We start from the raw sequence: 23,391 nt of genomic DNA, 5'->3' as shown, positions 1-23,391 counted from the left end.
TTAGCGTTAATTTAAGAAGTACTCGCGATGAGTTATTATAATGATTTATTATCGTACATACTGTTGTGATTTTCAGTTTAAAATATGTCCTAAGGAGAAGGTAAAATATGAAAATTATAACGGCCGTTGAGGTAATTTTGTTGTTTCTCCGATAGCAGTACACTTAAATATGTTTACACGATGTGTATTATAATATGCCGATGCATGCCATGCAATTCTCTATAGATATGTATTTTCAAGGCAAAGTTTTCGGGTGATTGGTAAATAAATTGCATATTATATTATATACCTGCTGTTCGGGGTTATGTCGTGTTTTATATCAGCAGGTCCGAGAGTTCAACGGAAACTAATTAAGTGTGATCAAGGAGGTCATATTATATACATCACATTTAATATGATCACGAATTTTTTTTTTTATTTATTTATGTGTTAACAATGGCGTACTCGCGTCACTGTATGAATAATGTATCGAAATCTCAACATTCGTGTAATACATTTTTCGATTATTCCTTATTGTAAAGCAATTGGTTTTTTTTTATTATTATTTTATATAAATATCTACAAAATATAATATTTATTATTGAATAACATGATAATATTTATAGTTTTGAGAAATTAAAAAGGGTATATACTATTATTACTTTACAACTGAAGGGTATTTTGGAATTTGATAAAGTTTTCAAGAATATTAGACCACCAAAATTTTTGGTTTTTAAACAATTTGTGTTTATTCCAATTTTTTTTTTTCTTATTTTTTATGGCTTTTAAAAATAAGTCATTAAACGATCAAACATTTTTATATTCATAGTTAAATAATACTTACGTATTTAAGTTAACTTAAATAAAGGTTTTCTTTTACAGGAAATAAATTAAACATGGTAATATTTTTATAATCACAATAATAAGCACAGCACTTTTTTTTATTTTTAATGAGACCATTGAAGTAGGTAGGTAGTGTTTATGTGAGATTTTTACTTAACCTTCCATATTAACAGCAGACCTAGGATTTTTTTATTTTACATCAAAACATTTTGTAGTTTAATTTGTATTAATAGACTTAGCAGTTCATTATAAGATTTTCATTTTATTCTTCATAAACATTTTTCATACGAGTTTTATAACAGTACAAACAATAGGCGAGAAATGAACGATTTATTCATTCTTATAATAATATATATTTTTTTTATCCTAAATTGAGTATACAAGGTATTCAGTGTTTAAGCTAATTATCCTCATATGTTTTTATAACAAATTACTACAAGTTAATATTCGTTTGTAATTATTTTAATCTATGATGCAAACAGCGTTTTATAAATAAAAAATATATAAAACCTCAGCTTTACTATTCTGAATAATGTATAAAATATCATTTTGAAAATATTTGCTCATACATTTTTTAATACACACTTAAATTTTGAAAAAAGACACGACCACATTAGTCAACCGCAATTCTTTCATAGATCTTTATAATATTGCTATGATTTATCTTTGCTTTTAAATTGTTAGTACCTACAACGCAGTACTAGTACTATATCATTCGTCGAGCTGTCCGAAGCAGAACTAGTGCCTAACACACAACTCTTTGAATCGCACATACTTTTACTTTTACATTTTAGATTTAGAATAATAACACGATATATTAATGATTAAATAATATGTGTTGATAAAAATATATTTAAATCGATTATTTCGTAATGTCATAACATATAATATTAATATTATTAGTATGTATTTATGATGGATATCTTGTCATATATTATCTGTAGCAGTACAGTAAACTGTTAAATCTTAATCATCGAATTCAACTATTTTTTCCGATAATATTTTATAGTATTGTACATCGATCAACTATGCCATTATCGTTACGTGTATTGAACTCCACAAATGATAGTTGTTATTTAAATTATTCCGAATGGAAATAAGAGTATTTTTATGGCAGGTGAAAACAATAAAAAAACAGTGCGATTATAACGTCTTGTAAACATATATTAAACTATACATTTACACAACAATAAATACAGGTATTTGATCGTAAGATGTTGTTTACGATACACGAAGAAGGAAGGGAGAATACATAATCATATATTATTACAATATAATAAGGGTAATAAATAATAATAATATAATAATCATGATATGTGAGAGCCACAAACGAGTACACCAGCAGTTTACCGGCAACTAGTTTTTGGCTTCAAAAGATTGGAAGAAAATGTTATACATATTGAAAAGATGAAAACAAATTAGTAAGCCTTGTATGGGGCTGGTTTGTAGGCTGGTGCGGAGTAGGCTGGTGCTGGGTATGCGGCGGGTGCTGGGTAAGCGGGTGCTGGGTATGCAGCGGGTGCTGGGTAAGCTGGCTTGTAGGCCGGGGCGGCTTTGTAGGCTGGGGCGCTGTATGGGGCCTTGTATCCACCGTCGATTTTCTTGACTTCAGCGTTGAATCCGTAGGAGTCAGCGGTGTATTCGACGACGCGGGTGGAACCGTCGGCTTCGACGAGGCTGTACGATCCTTTGACGTTGCCGTTGCCGTCGCTGTATTCGGATTGGCTCTTGACGTCGTATGTGGATGGGTCGTTGACGCTGTATTCGAAGTTGTATGGCTTGGGTGGGTATGCGGGTTCCGGAGCGTAGGCTTTCGGGGCGGCGTAAGCGGGTGCGGAGTATGCTGGTGCTGGGTAGGCGGCGGCCGGGTAAGCGGGTTTGTAAGCCGGGGCTGGGTATTGGGCGATGGCGGAGACCACGCATGCGGCGAAGATGATCAACTGTAACAAAATAACACGACGGTTAGGTTAAGTTATATTAGGTTAAAGTTAAACGCAATGACTATATTATTGTAACTACATAATAACCTGTTGATAGCTAACTAGCTGTTGAAGTCGGTAGTGCCATTTGAGGCGGGCCGAGAACTATAGTTCTTTAGAAATAACTGTGTACTATATTTTGTATTTATGATAGTACCTAGTACCTACATATCGGTTATTCCACAAAAAACATTATTCCTGTCTAATCTAACTCGTATTTTGCTGTTGCAAACTTTGATTTTTCCTTAACAACTAGTATTTGAAATCTACACTTATTAATATACATACATATTACATAGTATAACACGCGAAAACTTTGGTGATCGATTTTGATAAACTAATTCAGTGAATTTATTTTATAATTTTCAAAAATAATTTTAAAAGTGCGCGTGAAATAATATACAGTTAAGACGTGGACAACGTTAGCCGAGAATGAATTTATACTCGTAAATGAAAATTAAAATAAAATAGATGAGTAAAGTTTATATTTTTTCAGTAGTTAGACTATGCGTTAGGTCTAACTCAAATCCTGCGTTATGATTATAAGTCAAAATTAAGTCACTTACCTTAGCGGCCATTTTGATGGTTTTTTTTGTGATTTTGAGTTTTATAAATAATTTACAATCGAACGATCACGAATGACTGGTGAGTGTGACTATTGAGTTTGCTCTATTTATATGCTAAAAGTTTTAAATGAGATTAATCCCTTCCAGTATATTAACTCCTTCCATTGATCTCGATAGTATAACGAACCGGTTACATTGGAGAATAATGATTTAGCTAATATGGCAACCTCATAACCGAGGAAACATTTTGCCTAAGGCTATTGGGTTTGGTTGAACGATAAAAAGAGCAACCTTGAATTTTTGTCCGTGTGGTCAAAAACAGTAACTGTCAGTGATACAGAATTAATTATTTAACATTTTGGATTAGCTGATCTTGTCCTTACATAAGTTATAGCGAAGAGTATAGTATTATAATGAAATTCAATTTTTCATAAAACAAATTACGTATTGACAATAATAGTATTTTATCAATCACCGTATACCCGTAAAAGCATAATGATATAATATATACATATTGTGCTACTGCTGTCGATATAGAAAATAGGGCATTCAAATATACCCCGGGCCATGTATAGAATGACCGACAAACGGGCAAATAATAGATAACGTATAATATTTGATTTTCATTTCAATAATAATAAATTGCATTATTTTATTCATAATAAATAAATGTTATCATTATCTATGTAAATATGAAATTTTTTTTTAACAAATTTTCGTAATCTGCACAGGTAAGTACTTATAGGTAATTTGTTAATAAAAAAAACAAAATTTTAATCAATTTGTAATCCAATACTTAAATTTGGTTTATATATGCTTAAAGATTGATTCATACTTTTTTATTTTTGAGTTCCACCTAATTAGAACAAAAAACCAAGAAGATCGATAATGTATACTTAAATATTTGAAACATAAATACCAATACTCCTCTTGTACTTATTACGTTCGTCGGTCATTGTATTAGAAATCCCGGTCAGTTAAGAAATTTTCAAAGACGACGAATGTTATGTAAAATGACCGGCTTTTCTACTATATGCGTACTTAACGTATAACATATTATACGCATAAATTATGTATGCACATATCGGTGCGGCTCTTTATTTGTATGAGCGTATGGGAGTTATACAATTTTGAAATACCTGTATACATTGTTGCAGTGGTGTTTACCCAATTATTATGATCGTGATCGCTAATTACGTAGCCAATTAGTGCAAACCTATATATTTTTTATCCGTGTTAATTGTGATAGTGAAAATCCAATTTTAATATCCATATTGTTTTTTTTAATTTTCAATGTACACACATTGTATTTAAAATTATTCTATAAATTGTCACGTCAAAAACACATCTGAGTGGAGCTTGGTTGGAATTTCACTTTTGCGAAATTTCAATTATATTTTTCAACGGTTTTTCTATTATTATTTTTGTGAAAAATAAATAATGACCACTTCAAAGTATTCTTCAGGTTAGGTTTCCGATGTTTAGAGGTATAGTACAACACGAAACTTTGTATTTTTTGCTTGAACTAACCAAAACAAGGTGTAATTGGATTTTTTTTTTTTAATAATACTTTAAAACAAACACTTTTTTCGTTTTTTTTCAAAATCTGGAAAAATAATTAAAAAAATCAGAGTGAAAGTTTGGTTAGTAGCATTCAATCGAATATTATGTCGGCGCCCGGCGGTTTGAGTTATTTAACAACAATTCGATAAAATTAAGACCTGTTACAATAACAATATTATGATCACTCACGGCATTGTAAAACTACGTAGGTGCTTTTTATTATATTAAACAAAATGGTGCATTACTCAGAATCGTTTTTTAAGTACCTACTCGATATTATTACACCATGATATTATGTATAAAGTAAAAAGAAACTACTAAAGTGCTTACTATTCTATTTTAGAGTTTAAGTAAAATGAAGATTTTTTTAGTTTTATAATATTTTGTATTTTCATTTGTTTTATCTTTTCTCTGAAAATATATCTTTAATTACAAGGAGCACACAAACGGTTTTATGTTTCACGTCAAAAAAAATCAAAAGATCTTGAAGATGCCATTTTTTATTTTCTATATAATTTTTTTGAGTCAATATTATCGATAAGTGATATTCTTTGAAAATATCTAGGAAAGATTGATAAAGAATCATGATTTTTAATGAACTTCGCATGTGATTATTTCATAAATCCAGTGGTTATTTACGAATGCAATTTAATATAATCATAATAACCGTGTCAAAGTGAATGAAGTGAGACGAGTACCTATAGGCTTTTTATAATGTCCGTTTGTATACGTATCGCCTCGTTTTGTTTTTAGTTTAAGTATATAATGTGGGTGTTAGATTTTTATACACCTTAATTAAATGAATACAATTATTTAGTTTATTATTAATAGTCAATTAATTAATTCAGTGTTACTTTCTATTGCCATTCATATAAATGGTTGATAAAATATTCAAATTGATAATTAAAACTGTGTAATATTGTTTTAATTTAAGCATTGATTAATAATGTATTTAAATTAATACACTTGTTAGTATAAATAACCGGTTTCCCAACAATACATGCTCTTACATAAAAGATTTATTTTAAACGTTGTTTTAAATAATAGGACTTCATGGGGCGACGGTATGTCTCATACCTATATTTTTTAAATTTCGTATTGATTTTATACTACTTAGTAATAGTAATGTCGATAGATTATTTAAAAACCATTGAATATTCAATCATTATGAGTGCGGCGGATTCTCAATGGTATCAAATATCATAATTTGGTATAATATGTAGCATTGTATCTAAAAAAATAAGATAATATTTATTTCAAATAGTTATTCTTTTTTTAAAACTCAATATTTAGTCAAGTGCCTATTAGATATTATTATATTATATAACCTCTTTCACTGTTTACTTTACTTTTGTCTTAGGTAATATACAACAATATATTATTTACTTGATATTTCACAATTTTATCATAATTATTTTGTATTTTGGAATTGGGACATTGGATAAATAATGGCAAATTAATAGTTAACTCGATAATAATATTTATCATATATTTATTATTTATAATGATGGCAAAATATATATTTTTATCACACATGATAGGTATAATTAGGTAGGTAGTTTATGTGTTTTAAAATATTTATACGATTTAGTTGTATATTTTAGGTTTTTAAATAAAACCATAAAATGTTTTAAATATTAATAATAAATTGTGGTTCTTTAGTATTGGGATGATTTTCCAGTATCGTGTTTCAAAAATATAAATTAGAAAATCTGGAATGACAAAAATCGTAGTATATAGATATAGATAAGATGAGAATAAGTATTATAATATGCAATAAGCATTGATAAAAAATGATCCAAATATGTCCAGTTCTTATAAAACTATACTTTTATTATAAGTGTTTTATTAATGACTTGTGGGTAATTTTTTTATCTAAAAATTATATAGGTACATTTAAAGTAGATAGAATGTACATTTAATAATAATGTTAGATTATACATTTATCAAAAAAGATAATTGACCTGGGTAGTCATATAATTTAACACGCTAAATTATAATTATTATCCATATCTTTCGCATACAACGATGCCAAACGAAGAAAAAGTAGAATTTTTACTTAATACGCGTAACTGAGTAATACATTACGTAAGTCAGTTAACCGAATATAAACATTTGGATTTTTGTTTATCCAATACTCTTGCAGTATATAATATGTACTGATTATAAGTATTAAATTTACAAGTTACAGTCAACATTAAAGTATGTCGAATCTGTACAATTGTTGTATATTAAATAAATAATTTACTTAAATATTATAGTTTAAGATGTGTATTTGTTAGTAAGATTTTTAACGAGTATAATAATAATATTATATAATATTTTGTATATTTTTTTTAAATCTTAAAATTTTAGGTAGAAACCAGTTTGTTGGGATTTATTTATTATGAATGGTTAATTCAATAGATTTAGAGATATAACAACAATCTATCAAGTTCTCATAAGATAATATAATAGTAGCATAATATATGTATATAACAAATTACATGCATTATTTTAATTTATTTTCAGAATTATTATAAAATATTTTAGTTATTTATTTGGGTCGGCGGACTACACGATGTACAACAATACTCAAATATTTTAAACTCTGTTGTCAGAACATCGAACACCAATAAACAACTTTGTTAGAAAATATTATATTACGTGCCAGTCAAATTGAAGGATTTGACGTGCATCTTTTAAAGGACGAATTGATCTGTACTATAATGCATAAACAAAACATAAATGAATGATATTGTAAGACCAGTGGATTTGGACAGGCATCCATCACTGTCCAAAACACTGAGGATTTGTTCAAAGTAAAATAAAATAATATAAAATGTAATGCGCACAGTGACGTGTAATGGAAAGCACGATGCTGTAGATTTAATGTATTTGCCAACGATATTATCATACAATACGACGTTATAGAGTGCTGAACTATATGGTTTATTTAAAGTATATTTTACAGAAAGGTATTATAATGAAAGTATATTGTACATGAAACGACGTCGGCGCGATTACGAGATGACGATGGACAGTAGTCGTCGCCGTGGCGGTCGCATACTCAGTATTGGTATGGCGAGGACGGTTTGTATAGATGATGGATGGGCTCGTGGTAGCTGGTGGAGTGCGGCGCTTCGTAATGATAATGAGCGGGCGCTTCGATTTTCTTCACCTCGGCGTTGAATCCGTGTTTGGCGTCGGCGGTATACTCGACCACTCTGGTAGAACCGTCGGCTTCTAGGAGACTGTACGAGCCTTTGACGTTTCCGTGACCGTCGTTTGACTCGTGATGGCTCTTGACGTCGTGGGTGTGCGGGTCGTTCACGGCGTAATCGAAGTGATACGGGGTGGGTGCGTGGGCGTAATGGTCGTCGTCGTGGTGCTCGAAACCGTGATGCTCGACTATCGTTGGCGGATAGGCTAAGGCCAGGTGCCCGAACAAGGCAACGAATACGATCAACTGAATATCAGAAACAGAATATCACCAATTGTATTTGTAGTTATTGAAATTAAAACAAAAAACATTACTCGATGAAATGGATTAAATTGAAAATTTCGAATGTAGCGTATTGATAAAATGTTTTTGTTTATCATAAACCGTACTATATAATAATTTTACTATGGTAGATTATTCAATCACAGTATAACGTGTAGTTAATAAACTTTAAGAATGTCCTATACAATATGTATATTATATTATTATATATCAGTAGTATTGGTCAAAAAAACAATAAGGTTAAAGTGTTTAAGTATTAAACATTTGAAATTCATAAGTTACAATTAATACACATTCATTAAACTTATCAATAGTGACCTTTATGAGCTCATATTATATAACATTATGAATGTTACTTTACATTTTAAATTAGGTTTTGGTGTAGTTCGTATAAACTTTTATTACATTGAAGTTTTGGCCCCAAAACTAGGAAGCGGTAAATTTATTAATCACGATGTTTGGCCGCAATGCAGTCTGCAGATAATATAATTTTCGAATGATTTTCATTTAAGAAGTCTGTTTGAGTTAAAAAAGAACCTATGATGGATATACGATGAATAAAAAATTCGAACAATTAAGATAATATATGAATGTGAACCGTCGCTATTGTCATTCAAAAAACGTAAAAGTTACAACATGAGTATTATTTTGTTAGAAAAAATACTAAACGGCTAAAAGTTTGTGCACAACAATATTGAACATGTTATAATAATATCTAAGCTTCGTGTTTATCTACTCTAAGTACGATAATATAATATATAATCAGAAAAGTTTGTGGTGATTCTTACCTTGGCTGCCATTTTTTCGTTTGTTTTGGATAAAAACTCGGTTTTGAATGAAATCTTAAGAGACTTGTGTTTCTAAGATAACTGATGATTGTGACTTTTGTGTTTCGGTATTTATATAGAACTAATTTAGATTTTCTTAAATCCCTACCAGTCAATTGTTTACTTGGTTGTGTTGTATAAGAGTAACTAGATCGTGGAAGAATTAAAAATAATCTTACGAAAATGAACAATATTACTTTTAAAATACATTAGTTCACGGTAATTTGATTTATTGCATCACAAGTACAATCGTGTTAATTAAAGAATACAAAATAAAAACGGTTTCCTAATATTATACTATATAGGTACCTACATATTATCATGTACGTTATAATCCATAAGATTATTTCAATATTAATTATACATAATAATTAAATAATCTCATTAATCATGTGAAAATATAAATTAGTAGGTAACTATGTAACTGGATATGATTTTAATAGAATAAAATATAGTTTTATTTATTTTTGATATTGTGCACTTATTTTATTATTTATTCAATACATTATTAGTCTTATATAATAATAATAATAATAGACGTGTGTGTGTCTGTGTGTGAGGAAAAGCCTTTTAAATTGTGAGAAACACAAATTAACAGGTAGGTACCTACTTAATATATAATTATTCATATCGCCTTGACATAATATTAATACATAATCCTGAAATATAAGAAACCAGTAGAGTGAAATTCCATTTTAATATCCTTTTTAATACTTTATATAGGTTTAAGAAATTGCATTCATAACATAATATATCAATAAAATAATTTGTCAATTTTTATAGTTTTATTACTATTATTTCTATATATTTTTTGGTAGGTACTATTAATCAGTTATAACTTTGTAATTTATATTTTTATTGACATTTTGACTATTATAATAGGTACTTAAGTTCAATTTGTATACTAAACTTCACTCATTGAAATATAATATGTGCTGTTTTACCAAATATTATTCCAAGCCCTAAAATTAAATCTTATCTAGACGTTATAACTGTAAATGAAGTAGTGATTATATAAAAATCGTTATTAAATGGTACCTACAAAAAAAAATAAAAATAAAAATATTTTGTTAATATTATTATTATTTTTTTTTAACTTCCTATTAATTACATTATGATATATTATATTTTATATAAGCATCAAACAACAGTTCTTAGAAATTTAGTTATAAACTGCATTTGTTTAAATAAATTGTTCATAGTATGATATTCATATGATGTTATATTAATGCATAATATATATTTAATAATCCATTGAAATTAAATCCATAGAATTACAATTGGTTTTCTAACTGATAAATTTTTACGCTCAAAATTGTGAAATATAATTTTAGAGAATTCAATATCAAAGTTTATTATTTTGATATTTAATATTTTCAATAAAGGTATCACCATAATGGTATATAAGTTATTTAGTTATACTTATAAATTTATAATATATTTATTTTATACTATCGCATCTAGCGACAACAGGCTTTTTTATTATAGGTATATTTAAATTTAATTCATTTAAAAAAAATTAGTAGTCGGTACAGTGCAATTATTGAGTGTCTTCGCAAATCAGTAATATAGTAGTAAGGTATACTAATACTACTTTTGTGATTTAATCATTGATGTGCTATTTCATCCTTTTCTATTTTCTCTTTGTACATAATGTTTAATTCTATAAGTTAAGGTGTTATTTTTTTTTTAAAAAGTAGGTAATCGCTATGTTCTATAGCAGGTATCGAGTGTAGGTAGTAGGTACCTCGTAATAATTAAGGAATAAGTAACTACATTATAATGTATCTATTCAATTTTAATTTAATCAAAAACCATTGGATATGAAAAATTATTACATGGTCTATTAAATTATATTAAAATGTATATTTTATAATATATTTATTTTACAATCAAAGTAATTTATTTTAGGGAAGTAGTTCTGTTGATAGAATTATTTTTTGCATTATGTTTTCAAAATATAATAATGTACTTTAAAAAGTTTCAATTATCCCTTGAATGATATTTTTAAATTAGAAAAAAAAAATATTATAATTGTTATTCTTTGTTTAAATAATTGATTTTGTTCAAATTTTAACTTGAAATGTCTATAAAAAAATATGCGTTTATATTTTTTTAAATTTTCAATCCTTATAGCTATACGAGATTTCAATATATTCTCAACTACAGTTATTTACAAATTTTTGTGATTTTGAAACTTCAAAATAAATGCTTATAAAAAAAATCATGTTTATGTATTTTTAATATTTTTATATAGCTATAATAAAAATTAACGAGAAACCTTGTATTAAATGTTTAAGGTTGTTAACAATTAATCAAAAAATGTTTTATTAACATATTTTATCGAAAATATAACTAAAAAAAATGGAAATGTTAATTTTATATAGATAGGTAAAAAAAAAAATCAAAATAGAAAATTCTAAAATAACTGTATGGTGAAAATTTTAGGTATTTATATATTCATAATAACGGGGATATTCGTGTTTTATGTTAAACCAGAAAAAAGACAATATCGACTTTAGGAAAACTGGTTTTGCATAAATATTTCCGTTTTTTATGAATGTTTCGTTTTATTTTCTCAATTATTTTGAAAATTACAAAGTAATTTTTAATTTTTACTACTTATTAAGTTGAAAACTTAGTATTTTTATTTGTCTAAAAGGTGAATGAATAAATAAATAAATACATATACAATTGTAAAATCAATAAATTAATCATCATGCTTAGAATTTAAAATTGTTGTAGTATGTTTATGAAATTAAACAATGATAAATAAAATAAGAATGATAAGTTCTTATAGATTTCGCTCTTAAGACGTTTGATTTTGATAAACATCACAACTTAATTAAAACAAATCTAATATGCAGAATTGCAGATCCTACAATACGTAATAAATATAATTTATATTAGGTAATTATTTTAAATGTAATAATTTAATGATAATATTAAAAAAAAAACATTGAAAAAAAGGGTATACGTAAACTACCATAAACTAAAATATAGACGATTTCGTAATTTTTTTAAGTTACTTAGTTATAAGAAGTATATCTTTATTTTAGCCTATCATCCAAAGCATTGGAAATACTAAATGAAATTTTAGCTTTACAGTACTTTCATTTTATTCAGAGCTTGTGATCTCTTTATAATTTATATTAGCTTATAACTACAGTAAAAGTAATGATAATTATCAAGTGTAATCATTTTAAAAAGTAATTTAAATGATATACTTAATTTTATTTTAATAGATATTATACTTACTACTCAGGAAATGAGTAAAAATATAATATCTACTTATTAAAGTGTTTTTGATTATGTATATTATATATAATATGTATACTATTCACGATTATATTTCAGAAATCATGTGAAATGAATAATTAAATATTGATTGTTTTATACTCTTGGTATAAAATAACTTATTTATTTATAATACAAAGTAGTAAGAAATAAAACATTATATTAATAAAAATGTATTAATTTAACAATTGTTTTTTTTTTGTTTTAGATCTTATGCATTATTTCATCTAATCTTCAATAATAAAAGATATACATGGTTTGAATTTCAGGTAAGTTATAATTTTTCAATATTAATATTTAAACGAAACCGTTTGGTTTTGGGTATACTTGATTAAAAAGATTATTAAACTTGTGGTTGTAAAATTATATTGCTTTTTTAAAGGGTATTATAGATATGTCATTTTAGCTGTATTTTATTTGTAGTAATAGAACAATATCATTCAATAATATAAGAAATACTAAGTATTATCAACTATTAAGTAATACAAAATATATGCCGTAAATCAAGCCAAATATCAGTAGTGATGTGTATTACCGCATTTTAATGCGTTTATTAATATTATTTGGGATACTGACAATTTTTCTGTCATAAAATAATAATTTATATTTAAAGGTTAAATCATTAAATATTTATTTGAATAGTAATCGCCATTTTGGCATCATACGTATACGTTAAATTTGCATATATTGTACTATACTAATTATAATAAAAATATTTAACATTTTTCAATTACTATATTTTAACTATTTAATGACAAACTTAGAGTATTAAATAAAGAAAACTGATAAAAAATTTACGATTTTGAAAAAAAAATATATATATAGATATTATTAAATACCAGTTTTAAATTATTGAGAATAAAGAACACACAATTTCATAAAAACTGCCAGTATCAATGTTACTATATTCATTAGATAACAACGTAATACGACTAATTAGATTTTATGTGTTCTTTAGAAAACTAAAAACATTATCAATAAAACAATTATATTTTGACAAGTTAACGTTTTAAATTTTTTTTAAAATGTACCTATTTCATTTTAAATATTTCAAGCTATTTTAAATGATTATTTTTATCACGATACCACACTCCTATTTCTTTAATTGAAAAATGCATGTTAACTAGATATGTTTATATGTATATGATGAGGTATATATGACCACATAGTAGTGAATGTTGACAGTCACCGGTGTATGTTGACATTTACTGATCATTTTGGTGAATGTTATCAATTTTTTCAAATACCTCACAATGCGGACATTTACCAATGTTGACATTAGTTATTTAATGAATGATGGCATGTCTGACAACATAATGATCAAATAGATAGGTCATAAATTCATAAATAAATATGGTTTAACAAATTAATTTTTTAATATATAGCTTAGGAAGTATATATTTTTTAAGTTGTATTTTATACAATATTATATTTTTCAGTTAAAATCAATTAAAATAAAAGTGCACTAAGCTTTTCATACAAAATTTCTTTTATATTTTTATCCATTATTAAGTTTAATTCGAACATAATATATATTATGTTTAAACGTTTTAGTTAAAACACTGTTGCTCTCGGTTTAATATATGCATCGATACTGATGAAGGTATATTATGTTGCTAACGATTGACATTCGGATTGTCTCATGCAATAACATTACTAAATTCCAAACGTCTCTAACGTATATTGTGACTGGGCAATAACGTCTTAATTCTATAAAATAATACGGAAATAAATTTTAGTATATATCGTGCTTCAAATGCTTTTAATTTACCAAACACTAAATGTAAATGTCAAAAATCATCTATCAATATATGTGATATGTATATGACTATCAATATTCGCCTACTGCGGTCATATACCTTAACAATATGCATTATACATAAATTAAAATTTCACTTTTTCTTCTTCTCTCTATTATTTTTATTATAATGGTATAGAATGTTAACAAGGCGTATACACATTACACCAATAAAATAATTTTATCTATGCCACCTAAATTATTACACTTTATTTTATTATTTAACCTTCATTTTTACTTTGTTCTAAACTCTAGTATATTTTTCCAATATATTTGCATGGTCATAAATTAAAAGTACAATTCTAATGTGTTTAAATAAACAGATTAAATTAATACAATATAATTAAATTTATTTAATTAGTATTATTATGATTAATATAGGTGAATAATTTACTAATAAATAAATAATAACGGAACCAATTAGTATTTATTAATCTTTTGTAACATGAACATTTGATACTCGATTTTTTTTTTATAAAATATGTTTAATTTAAAATTAGCATAATGTTTACTAAAAACTGTTACTTGATACGATGACCTTAAAATAAAATATTACCTATAATAGAATAATGGGCATACAAAGGCAATTTTTTCAATTCACAAAAAAAAAATAATAGTTAGAATTTAAAATAAAAATAAAATACTATCTATACGCCATATAGCAGGGATGGCCAAAATTTTTTTGGTCATGATCTACTAAAAATATACTTCACTTATGAAGATCAACTCCTATAGAATTTTTTTTTTTATTCTTGAATAACTATAATTATTAAGAAACATATAGGGTGTGTGGTCCTAAAAATAAATTCTAACATGACCGACTTTGAAATGTGATCGACTGTTTGGCTACCCCTGCCATATAGATTGAATATCGAATATTGGTTAAGTTGTATTGAATTCGGGGCCAACCAGTTTTGTAATATTTTTTTTTTCAATTAAAAATAAATAATCGAAATTAAACATTGTTATAAGATATATAGGTACCCAACAAAAAATTATGTTTTTGTTTTTAACCATTGGACAAAGCACTTAAGGTAAAAATGTATTTATTTTGAGTAAACGAGCATAATACAATATTATGTATACAATATTGTAGAGAACAATAACACCTATAATATAATATTTGTCAATCTATAAATAATCTTGTACTGATATGGTACAAGGCTATTTTAATACAATATAATTTAAAAGGTGGAGGAGGATTAACATTTAAAATTGACAATATGCACTTTATAAAGGTTCATACACCATATAGTTGATGGAGGATAGTGCAGTGAAAAATTGAATACAAAATCTGGCTGACCGCTAATACATTTTGAGATTTATTAAAGTCAAGATGAGAAATCTCCACTGGACATTTTCAAATGTATTAATGCTTAAATACTAGGTTGAAATTCATTATTTATTTTTAAATGATTTAAGATAATTAGAATTTCCCAATTTATAACTAAATTAAAGAACAACATTTTGTGTTACTCCAGTTATAATATTATAAGGTTGAGGCATTTCATAAAAAAATACCATACCACCACAATAAAACTAATAATGAGCTACTGAATATTATTGAATGAACATTTTTACTATTATCATTTGTATTTAACGTAATATTAGTTACAAGATGAGTAAATAAGTTCAAACTATCACGTAACATGATAATATATGTCATTAAGATACACAATATTTTATGTACAATGCGTTAAGTATATGTATAATAATTAATACAACTGTACTAAAATTGCATTTTTGATTTTTAATTGCGTTAATACTTATGTGCTAGACCCAACACTATAATGTAATTTGTGTCTTAAACATGTTTCTGCATTATTCATATAATTCATTATTAAAAGAAGTTCATGATATGTGAAAATAATTGTAAAACTGACCTCTATCATTTGAAAAAGACTAACTTTTAAAAGTGAATAATTTATAGATGAACGTATAATAACAGTAGGTAGGTATAAAACAGTATAAAACATAAAAGTTTGTAACGTATTTTAATGAATAATAAACTGTATCGTGATAATATAGTATAAAAACCAACAATAGTGGTATTGAGGAGCAAAGCTCTCATTCAATAAACGAGTTTTCATCCTTCCGGTAATCGCTTATATTTTATTTAAAACGCACACCAGTTTTTATGGTTCATTATCAACGAGTAGCACGCATAAGACTACAAAATAAAACTATATAAATTAATAATAATGACAATACCTTCAAACGATGAAAATAATATGTAAATATCCAATAATTAATGCATAAATCCCACAGAGTTCTATGAAAACGGTTGTTTCTTTCGTAAAAATATGATTATCAGATATGGACTTTCTTATTAAGGCCATACTTTCTATTGATAGGGTGGAAAACGATGACATATTATGCAACGAGTGTCCAAATATTTTTAAGTACTGTGGTCAAGATAATAAACTAATTGTCTAGATTTTGGCTAAAAAATAAATCTATGTTCGCTGACCAAGCAAAAGGATTTTACATAATATTTCAAATAACTGAGTTTACTTTTTATTACTCAAAATGTTATAAATTTATAATAAATAAATAAGTACACTATTAAACTATTGATTACGCTAAAGTATCAATTGCTACCTAAAACATTGTACATTTTGTTCAGGTTAAAATATTATAAAAACATGACATGATATATTTCACTGCGATATTTAATGTAATATATTATAATATAAATAATATTATACAGTTAAACAATGGTATTGTATATTATAATGTAGTTAACTATGATAAATTTTAAAGTATCATATTATTATAATAAGTACAAGAGAAAATGAGATGGACTCAAGCAGTGCTCCAATGGTTCATAATTAATGATATCAGTAAACAGATATTTTTGGCTAGCAGAAATATTTCTAAAACCATAATTAACTAAAAAAATTCTATTTTTATGAGATATTAAAATACATTTATATATGTCAAACATAATACAAAAGCAGTATCAAACTCATAAAATATATAAAAAAAAACGTATAAATAATCAAACCTGTAAAACATTACATGGAAACTTTGTTTCTAAATAAAATTATACAATAGAAGTTTACAATATAAAAAAAAAAGTGATTAGTTTATGTAAACAAAAAAATTAACCATTAATCATTTATTTAATTTTGTCTATCGCTAAATGACAGTTTTCGGGCAAGGAATAAACTCACTCATTATATTTCTGAACGATGGTTTAGGACGACTACAAATTCCACTAATTTTCCAGTATCCAATTTTAAATTTGGATTCAAATTAATTTCATTCGTGGTACTGTTAATAAGAATTAAAAAAAAAAAAAAAAAGCGGGCAAGTGAGTACCGCTCTGCTGTACATTAGGTGCCGTATGGATCATTATTATATATTATAGGAGTGTTAAATTTGAATCCAATGATAGTTATCATTGTATACGAAAAACGATTCTGAACGAAGATGATTTGTCAGCCTAGGATATAATTTCTAGTGGTTGGTGAAAAAGGTGGTTTATGTTTTAATGGCCTGAATACAACAAAATTTAAGTTCTTTTATAATAATTGTAAGCTAAACTTATGAAAAACCTTGTATTAAATTTTCAACTCTTAGCTACTTATACAAAAATTTTTATGAAATATACCTACAAAATAATTTGCAAGTATTCATAGTTTTGACGAATTTTTGTCAATATTTGAACTTCAAATGCTAATAAAAAAAAATTGTGCCTATGTATTCTTATAATTTTTTTATCACTATAATAATAACTTATGAGGAACTTTGTATTAAATTTTCAAGTATTTTGATAGGGCCAAAAAGATTTTATCGACACATAAAAAAACAATTTTCAGAAAAATTGAAAATTTCAGTTGTCTATAAATAGCTCAAAAAAAGTCAAAATATTTTGAAAATTAAATTACGTAAATAAAACGCGAGTCTTAATAACTGGTAAAATTTTCAAGTATCTACGACTTATACTTTTTGAATAATAACAAATATTTAAAATCGTTTGAGGATAAATCGTTATCGTTACGCTATTTCGTTAAAATTTAAAATTCAAACGCACTTAAAATTTTTCCTATAATGATGCTTCGAGTTTTCTCTATAGATACTTGAAGGTAAACTTATGGAAAACTTAGTGTTGTATTTTTAATCCTTAGTTATAAACACAAAAAATTTTATGATTTTTCAACTTCAAATAATTTGCAAATATTCATGCTTTTGACGAATTTTTGTAAATATTTGAACTTCAAATGCTAATAAAAAAAAATTGTGCCTATGTATTCTTATAATTTTTTAATCACTATAAGATTAACTTATAAGGAACTTTGTATTAAATTTTCAAGTATTTTGATAGGGCCAAAAAAATTTTATCGACACTTCAAAAATATTTTTTCAGAAAAATTGAAAATTTCAGTTGTCTATAAATAGCTCAAAAAAAGTCAAAATATTTTGAAATTTAAATCACGTAAAGAAAACGCGAATCTTAATAACTGGTAAAATTTTCAAGTATCTACGACTTATACTTTTTGAATAATAACAAATATCAAAAATCGTTTGAGGTTAAACTGTTATTTAACGCGGTTTTGTAAAAATTTAAATTTCAAACACTCATAAAAATTTGTTGTCTGAATCCGGTAGAGTTTTTTTTACAGATATTTGAAGAAAAATGTATGGAGAACCTTGTACCAAATTTTCAAAACTTAGTTATAAAAGAAAAAAATTTTATGATTTTTCAACTTCAAAATTACTTGCAAATTTTCGCGTTTTCGACAGATTTCGTAAAAATTTGAACTAAAAACGCTTATAAAAAAAAATTGTGACTAACGATTTTTAATTTTTTTTAGCTACATTAAAAACAACTTATAAGGAACCTTGTATTAAATTTTCAAAACTTTTTGGTCATCCAAAAATTTTTTATCGACACTTTAAAAAAAAATTCTCAAAAAAATCGAAAATTTCAGTGGTCTATAAATAACTCAAAAAAAATCAAAATTTTTTGAAAATTTAACTATATACGGATACCACTGACATTAACATTTGGTGAAAATTTCAAGTATTTTCAGTGATTAGTTTTTGAATTACAATCATAAAAAAAAATCGATTTGGTCGAAAACTGGTTTTGCGTAAAAATTGCCGTTTTTCCGTCATTTTTTTTTTGTTTTTCTCGATTTTTTTGAAAACTGTTGGAAAATGTTAACTTTTTACCTCTATAATGCACCAAGGATATTCACTTTTACATCGGAAACCATCCCCATAGTTTGAAATTGGAGCATTATTTCGACTAGTTATGCTGTACACAGACACAAAAAAAAAAAAAAAAAAAAAACACATCATTGTAAAATCAATACATTCATCACTTCGTTCAGAATCTAAAAAAAAATACAGCAATAATATAAGGTTTCAATGAACGAAATATAAGTTTTATTTTTATTGATTTAGAGACAACGATTTACACTCCTTGTGATTTAATTTAACCAAATCCTTGAAAAACAAGTTTTCAGTTCTTTATTACTGAGAATTGTCAGGAAATAGTAATTTAAGAAATCTAATAATAAGTTTCAAATTGGAAAGTAAATATTGTATTTTATTATAATCGATTATAGTTTTAACTTTAATGATTTGAACATTTATCGCATTGCTGACATAAATAGATTCAGAATTTTAAAATATCTTTAATATGACATTTTAGGTCTATTTTTATGGGTTAAAATTATAGAAAAATATACACAAAAAAAAAAAAATAGTAACTTTCAGTGGAATTTTTATCGGCCGTCTCATCCTATTCATCATCAGTACGAGTGAAAGTGTGACAACGGTTTATACGGACGGTGAATTGGCTCGTAATAGCTTGTTGCGTCGTAGTGATGATGAGCGGGCCCTTCAATTTTCTTCACTTCGGCGTTGAAACCGTGTTTGGCGTCGGCAGTGTACTCGACCACTCTGGTAGAACCGTCGGCTTCCAAAAGGCTGTAAGATCCTTTGACGTTGCCGTGGCCGTCATTCGACTCGTGATGGCTCTTGACGTCGTGGGTGTGCGGGTCGTTCACGGCGTAATCGAAATGGTACGGGGTGGGTGCGTGGACGTAGTGGTCGTCGTCGTGGTGTTCATAAGCGTTGTGTTCGACGATCGCAGGTGGATAGGCCAGGGCTAAGTGCCCGAACAGAGCGGCGAACACGATCAACTGCAATGTTTCGGAAAAGTTTTTAGATTTAGCATCGTTTCAGACAATTTGTATATTGCATAGTAGACTTTAATTTAGTCCGAAAGACTGCTCGATTATGGTAAAATTAATTTTTTTCGAAACAATATATTGGTAATACAATATAGGCCAGGTATTTAAATTATATTTAAACCCACCGTAGCAGATTTCGTTAAATAATTAATTTTTACTTCCTAATGTTCAAATAATATGTGCATATTTTGAGTTTTGATATTATTTTTACATTATAAGAACAAAATTGAATATTGACAAATAATTTTAAAAGTAAACTAAAACATTGTGATTATTTTCTCAGTCATAATCCATAATATGTTAACACAGGCAATAAATCAAAATTGTCCGAAATAAAGGTACTTAAAGGTATATAAAAAAATAGTTTGTATTACCTAATTGATAAAATCTTACCTTAACAACCATTTTACAAGTTTTTGTGTGTGTAGATCGTAATGTATACGATTTAAAAACTATTTTCACAAGTAATGAAAATAAGACTGATGAATATTTTAAATGTGTTTGAAGTATTTATACTTTTGGTAAATCCCTACCATACTAATTATTTACCTTTATTTAAATTGACTAAGATGGACTAAGATTGGATCCGTTACGTCAGTTAATTAAAAAAAAAAAAAAAACACAAAATACTCTACTCATCTTTCTATTTATATTTTATATAATATTAATTATTTTATATTTTTCAAATAAGTAATGTTTAGTTATAATTTAAAGTATAATTTTAGTTTGTGAATTTAATAAAATAAAAACAAATACTATTATATGTTTATTAATAAAACAGTTTAAAAAAAATATATCACTCGTAAAATTTAAATTTTTAACGATTTAATATAAAACACACAATAACAAATACATGCAAGTAATTCGATAACGTATATTATCGTAATAGATTCCGTCTCTTATATCATTTAATTATCAATTCAGTTCATATTACAGCATAGTCTAATTTTCGGATCATATTGTTTTGTTCAGTCGTATTAACCAGCACATTGTTACACTTGTTAGTTTATTAATGAAATTAATTGTTTTGAATATATTTGAATAGACTAAAATGTACTTAATATTATTCTATACCATATATTATTATTATACTCATAATATGCTAGATTTTATAACAAAACTTAACTGGTTTTTTTATTTAAGTTTAAAAGAATGTTATTTTTATTTTATAAAAGAAGAATGCTATTTTTAAAGAACTTCTCTAATATAGGATATCGTATATTAAACATAAAGTAAGTTGCTGTCAATTGGAAAGTATATTAATGAAAATCAATAGACATAATTTATTAAAATACTTTTAATTTAGAATAATTAAATCGCTAATATATTTAGATTTTCTACAATATTAAACAGGTAAACGATTTTTATTAGATACGATAAAGTCATTTCAATAGCACATAAAATGTTAATGAAAGTATACAAGTTTTTCATTTAAAATGAACACAAATTAATTATACGTAAATATCTTGTTTTTAAAATTAGATAGATTGTGATGCTATTATTACACGTATACACAAACACAGTTAGAATTTTAATATCTGTTCATATCAAAATATTAATATTGATTGTAAATTTAAATAAAAACTAACATTATTAATTGCAACGTTTATTTGTTTTAATTTTATTATACGCAATAAAACAATACCATGAACTTCATCAATCGTTATTTTTAACAAATTTATTTTAAAATTTAAACTATTGTTAACACGATAAACGGACATATTATTATAAACAATATAAATTTAATTTTCTCTGTAATTCAAAATTAATGATATATTTGCTTCATCCATTTTATTTTTTTTATGAGGTTATTTCTACTATGAATTGTAAATTATAATTTAAATTTTATAATAGAGTTATACCCGGAATATTGAAATTCATCAAAAAATATTTTCATAAATAAAAAATATATGTTTATGTAATACATATATAGGTATACTTATCATATAACCTACTAATAGTTTTTATAGTTTTTTACTAATTCTATTGAAAAATTTAGACATCATACTATGTGTTAAAAATATTAATCTAAATGACTTGGTATTAATGTACGGAAATTTTAGAATTGTTTTATAATCTTAAACATTGTTTCTATAAATCAATAATAATATATTATTATGTTAAATATTTAAAACAAAAATGATGCGCTTAGTGTCGTTTGAAAAAGTATTTGTAAAGAAAATAAATTACATATTTAACCAAAACTTCCAAAATAAAATGCTCGAAAAAATATTTTATTTTCATGCGTGATGATTTAGATTGTTGGATGCTTGGAAGTAGGTATACATATTACAAATCTATCAAGGGCAGATTATCATTCACAGTTGGATAGTGAGTTATGCAAACTTATGTTGCACTTAATAATTGTATGTTATAAATTAATATTTTTACGTAATATATTAATAATATATTTCTTAAACATAAAAGAAAAACATAGTGTTCGTTAAAATGGCAAAAATAATTATTTATACTATAAAAATATGCTATACAAAACAATTATGTGAGTCTCAAAAACCAGACTAGCTGCATATTATTATGACATGTCATTGCATTGATTGAAATAATTATTCTGAGTATGATACAATTATTTCATAATGGTTTTATTCTTCTAAATCATTCACCGGTTTTGGGAAATATGGAATCTTATACTCGGCCGAGTCAAATATGTGTTCTGCTGGTGAAGGTTTGTATTGTGATTGAATTTTCTTGACTTTGGCGTTGAAGCCGTACGTTATCAGCCGTGTATTCAACTACACTGGTAGAACCATCTGGTTCGACCAGACTGTACGTTCCCTTGACAGCGCTATGTCCGTCACTAACTTCATTGTGGCTCTTCTAATCACCAT

The 23,391-nt window shown here is 26.0% G+C and overlaps 5 protein-coding genes across 11 annotated transcripts in view; 1 reads left to right on the top strand and 4 right to left on the bottom strand.

The window, feature by feature from the left end:
• LOC114129135 (Kv channel-interacting protein 1-like) overlaps positions 1-23,391 on the top strand; it is a 390,998-nt gene that overhangs the window by 39,187 nt on the left and 328,420 nt on the right. For all 4 annotated transcript variants that reach the window (XM_050200786.1, XM_050200767.1, XM_050200770.1 and 1 more), the window contains exon 2: positions 12,747-12,807. The gene's annotated coding sequence lies outside the window, so the exon portion shown is untranslated. The remainder of the gene's footprint in view (positions 1-12,746; positions 12,808-23,391) is intronic.
• The window catches only part of LOC114126117 (cuticle protein 7-like), a 63,649-nt gene that overhangs the window by 5,213 nt on the left and 35,045 nt on the right, over positions 1-23,391 (bottom strand). The window lies entirely within an intron of this gene.
• Positions 1,966-3,533, bottom strand: LOC114126116 (cuticle protein 7-like). The gene is made up of 2 exons (XM_027989995.2): positions 3,368-3,533; positions 1,966-2,762 (listed from the first exon to the last, which is right to left on the bottom strand). Exons 1-2 carry the CDS (start codon positions 3,377-3,379, stop codon positions 2,241-2,243), a joined length of 534 nt encoding a protein of 177 aa, XP_027845796.1. The 5' UTR covers positions 3,380-3,533; the 3' UTR covers positions 1,966-2,240.
• On the bottom strand, positions 7,838-9,329 carry LOC114126126 (cuticle protein 19-like). Its single transcript, XM_027990009.2, has 2 exons — positions 9,203-9,329; positions 7,838-8,378 (listed from the first exon to the last, which is right to left on the bottom strand). The coding sequence occupies exons 1-2, from the start codon at positions 9,212-9,214 to the stop codon at positions 7,980-7,982; spliced, it is 411 nt and encodes a 136-aa protein (XP_027845810.1). The 5' UTR covers positions 9,215-9,329; the 3' UTR covers positions 7,838-7,979.
• LOC114126127 (cuticle protein 19-like) lies at positions 19,708-21,075 on the bottom strand. The gene is made up of 2 exons (XM_027990010.2): positions 20,939-21,075; positions 19,708-20,494 (listed from the first exon to the last, which is right to left on the bottom strand). Exons 1-2 carry the CDS (start codon positions 20,948-20,950, stop codon positions 20,102-20,104), a joined length of 405 nt encoding a protein of 134 aa, XP_027845811.2. The 5' UTR covers positions 20,951-21,075; the 3' UTR covers positions 19,708-20,101.

This window comes from Aphis gossypii, chromosome 1 (genome assembly GCF_020184175.1).
Source record: "Aphis gossypii isolate Hap1 chromosome 1, ASM2018417v2, whole genome shotgun sequence".
Classification (NCBI taxonomy): domain Eukaryota; kingdom Metazoa; phylum Arthropoda; class Insecta; order Hemiptera; family Aphididae; genus Aphis; species Aphis gossypii.
Note: the sequence above shows the minus strand (reverse complement) of the source record. Positions and strands in the feature narration are given on the sequence as shown.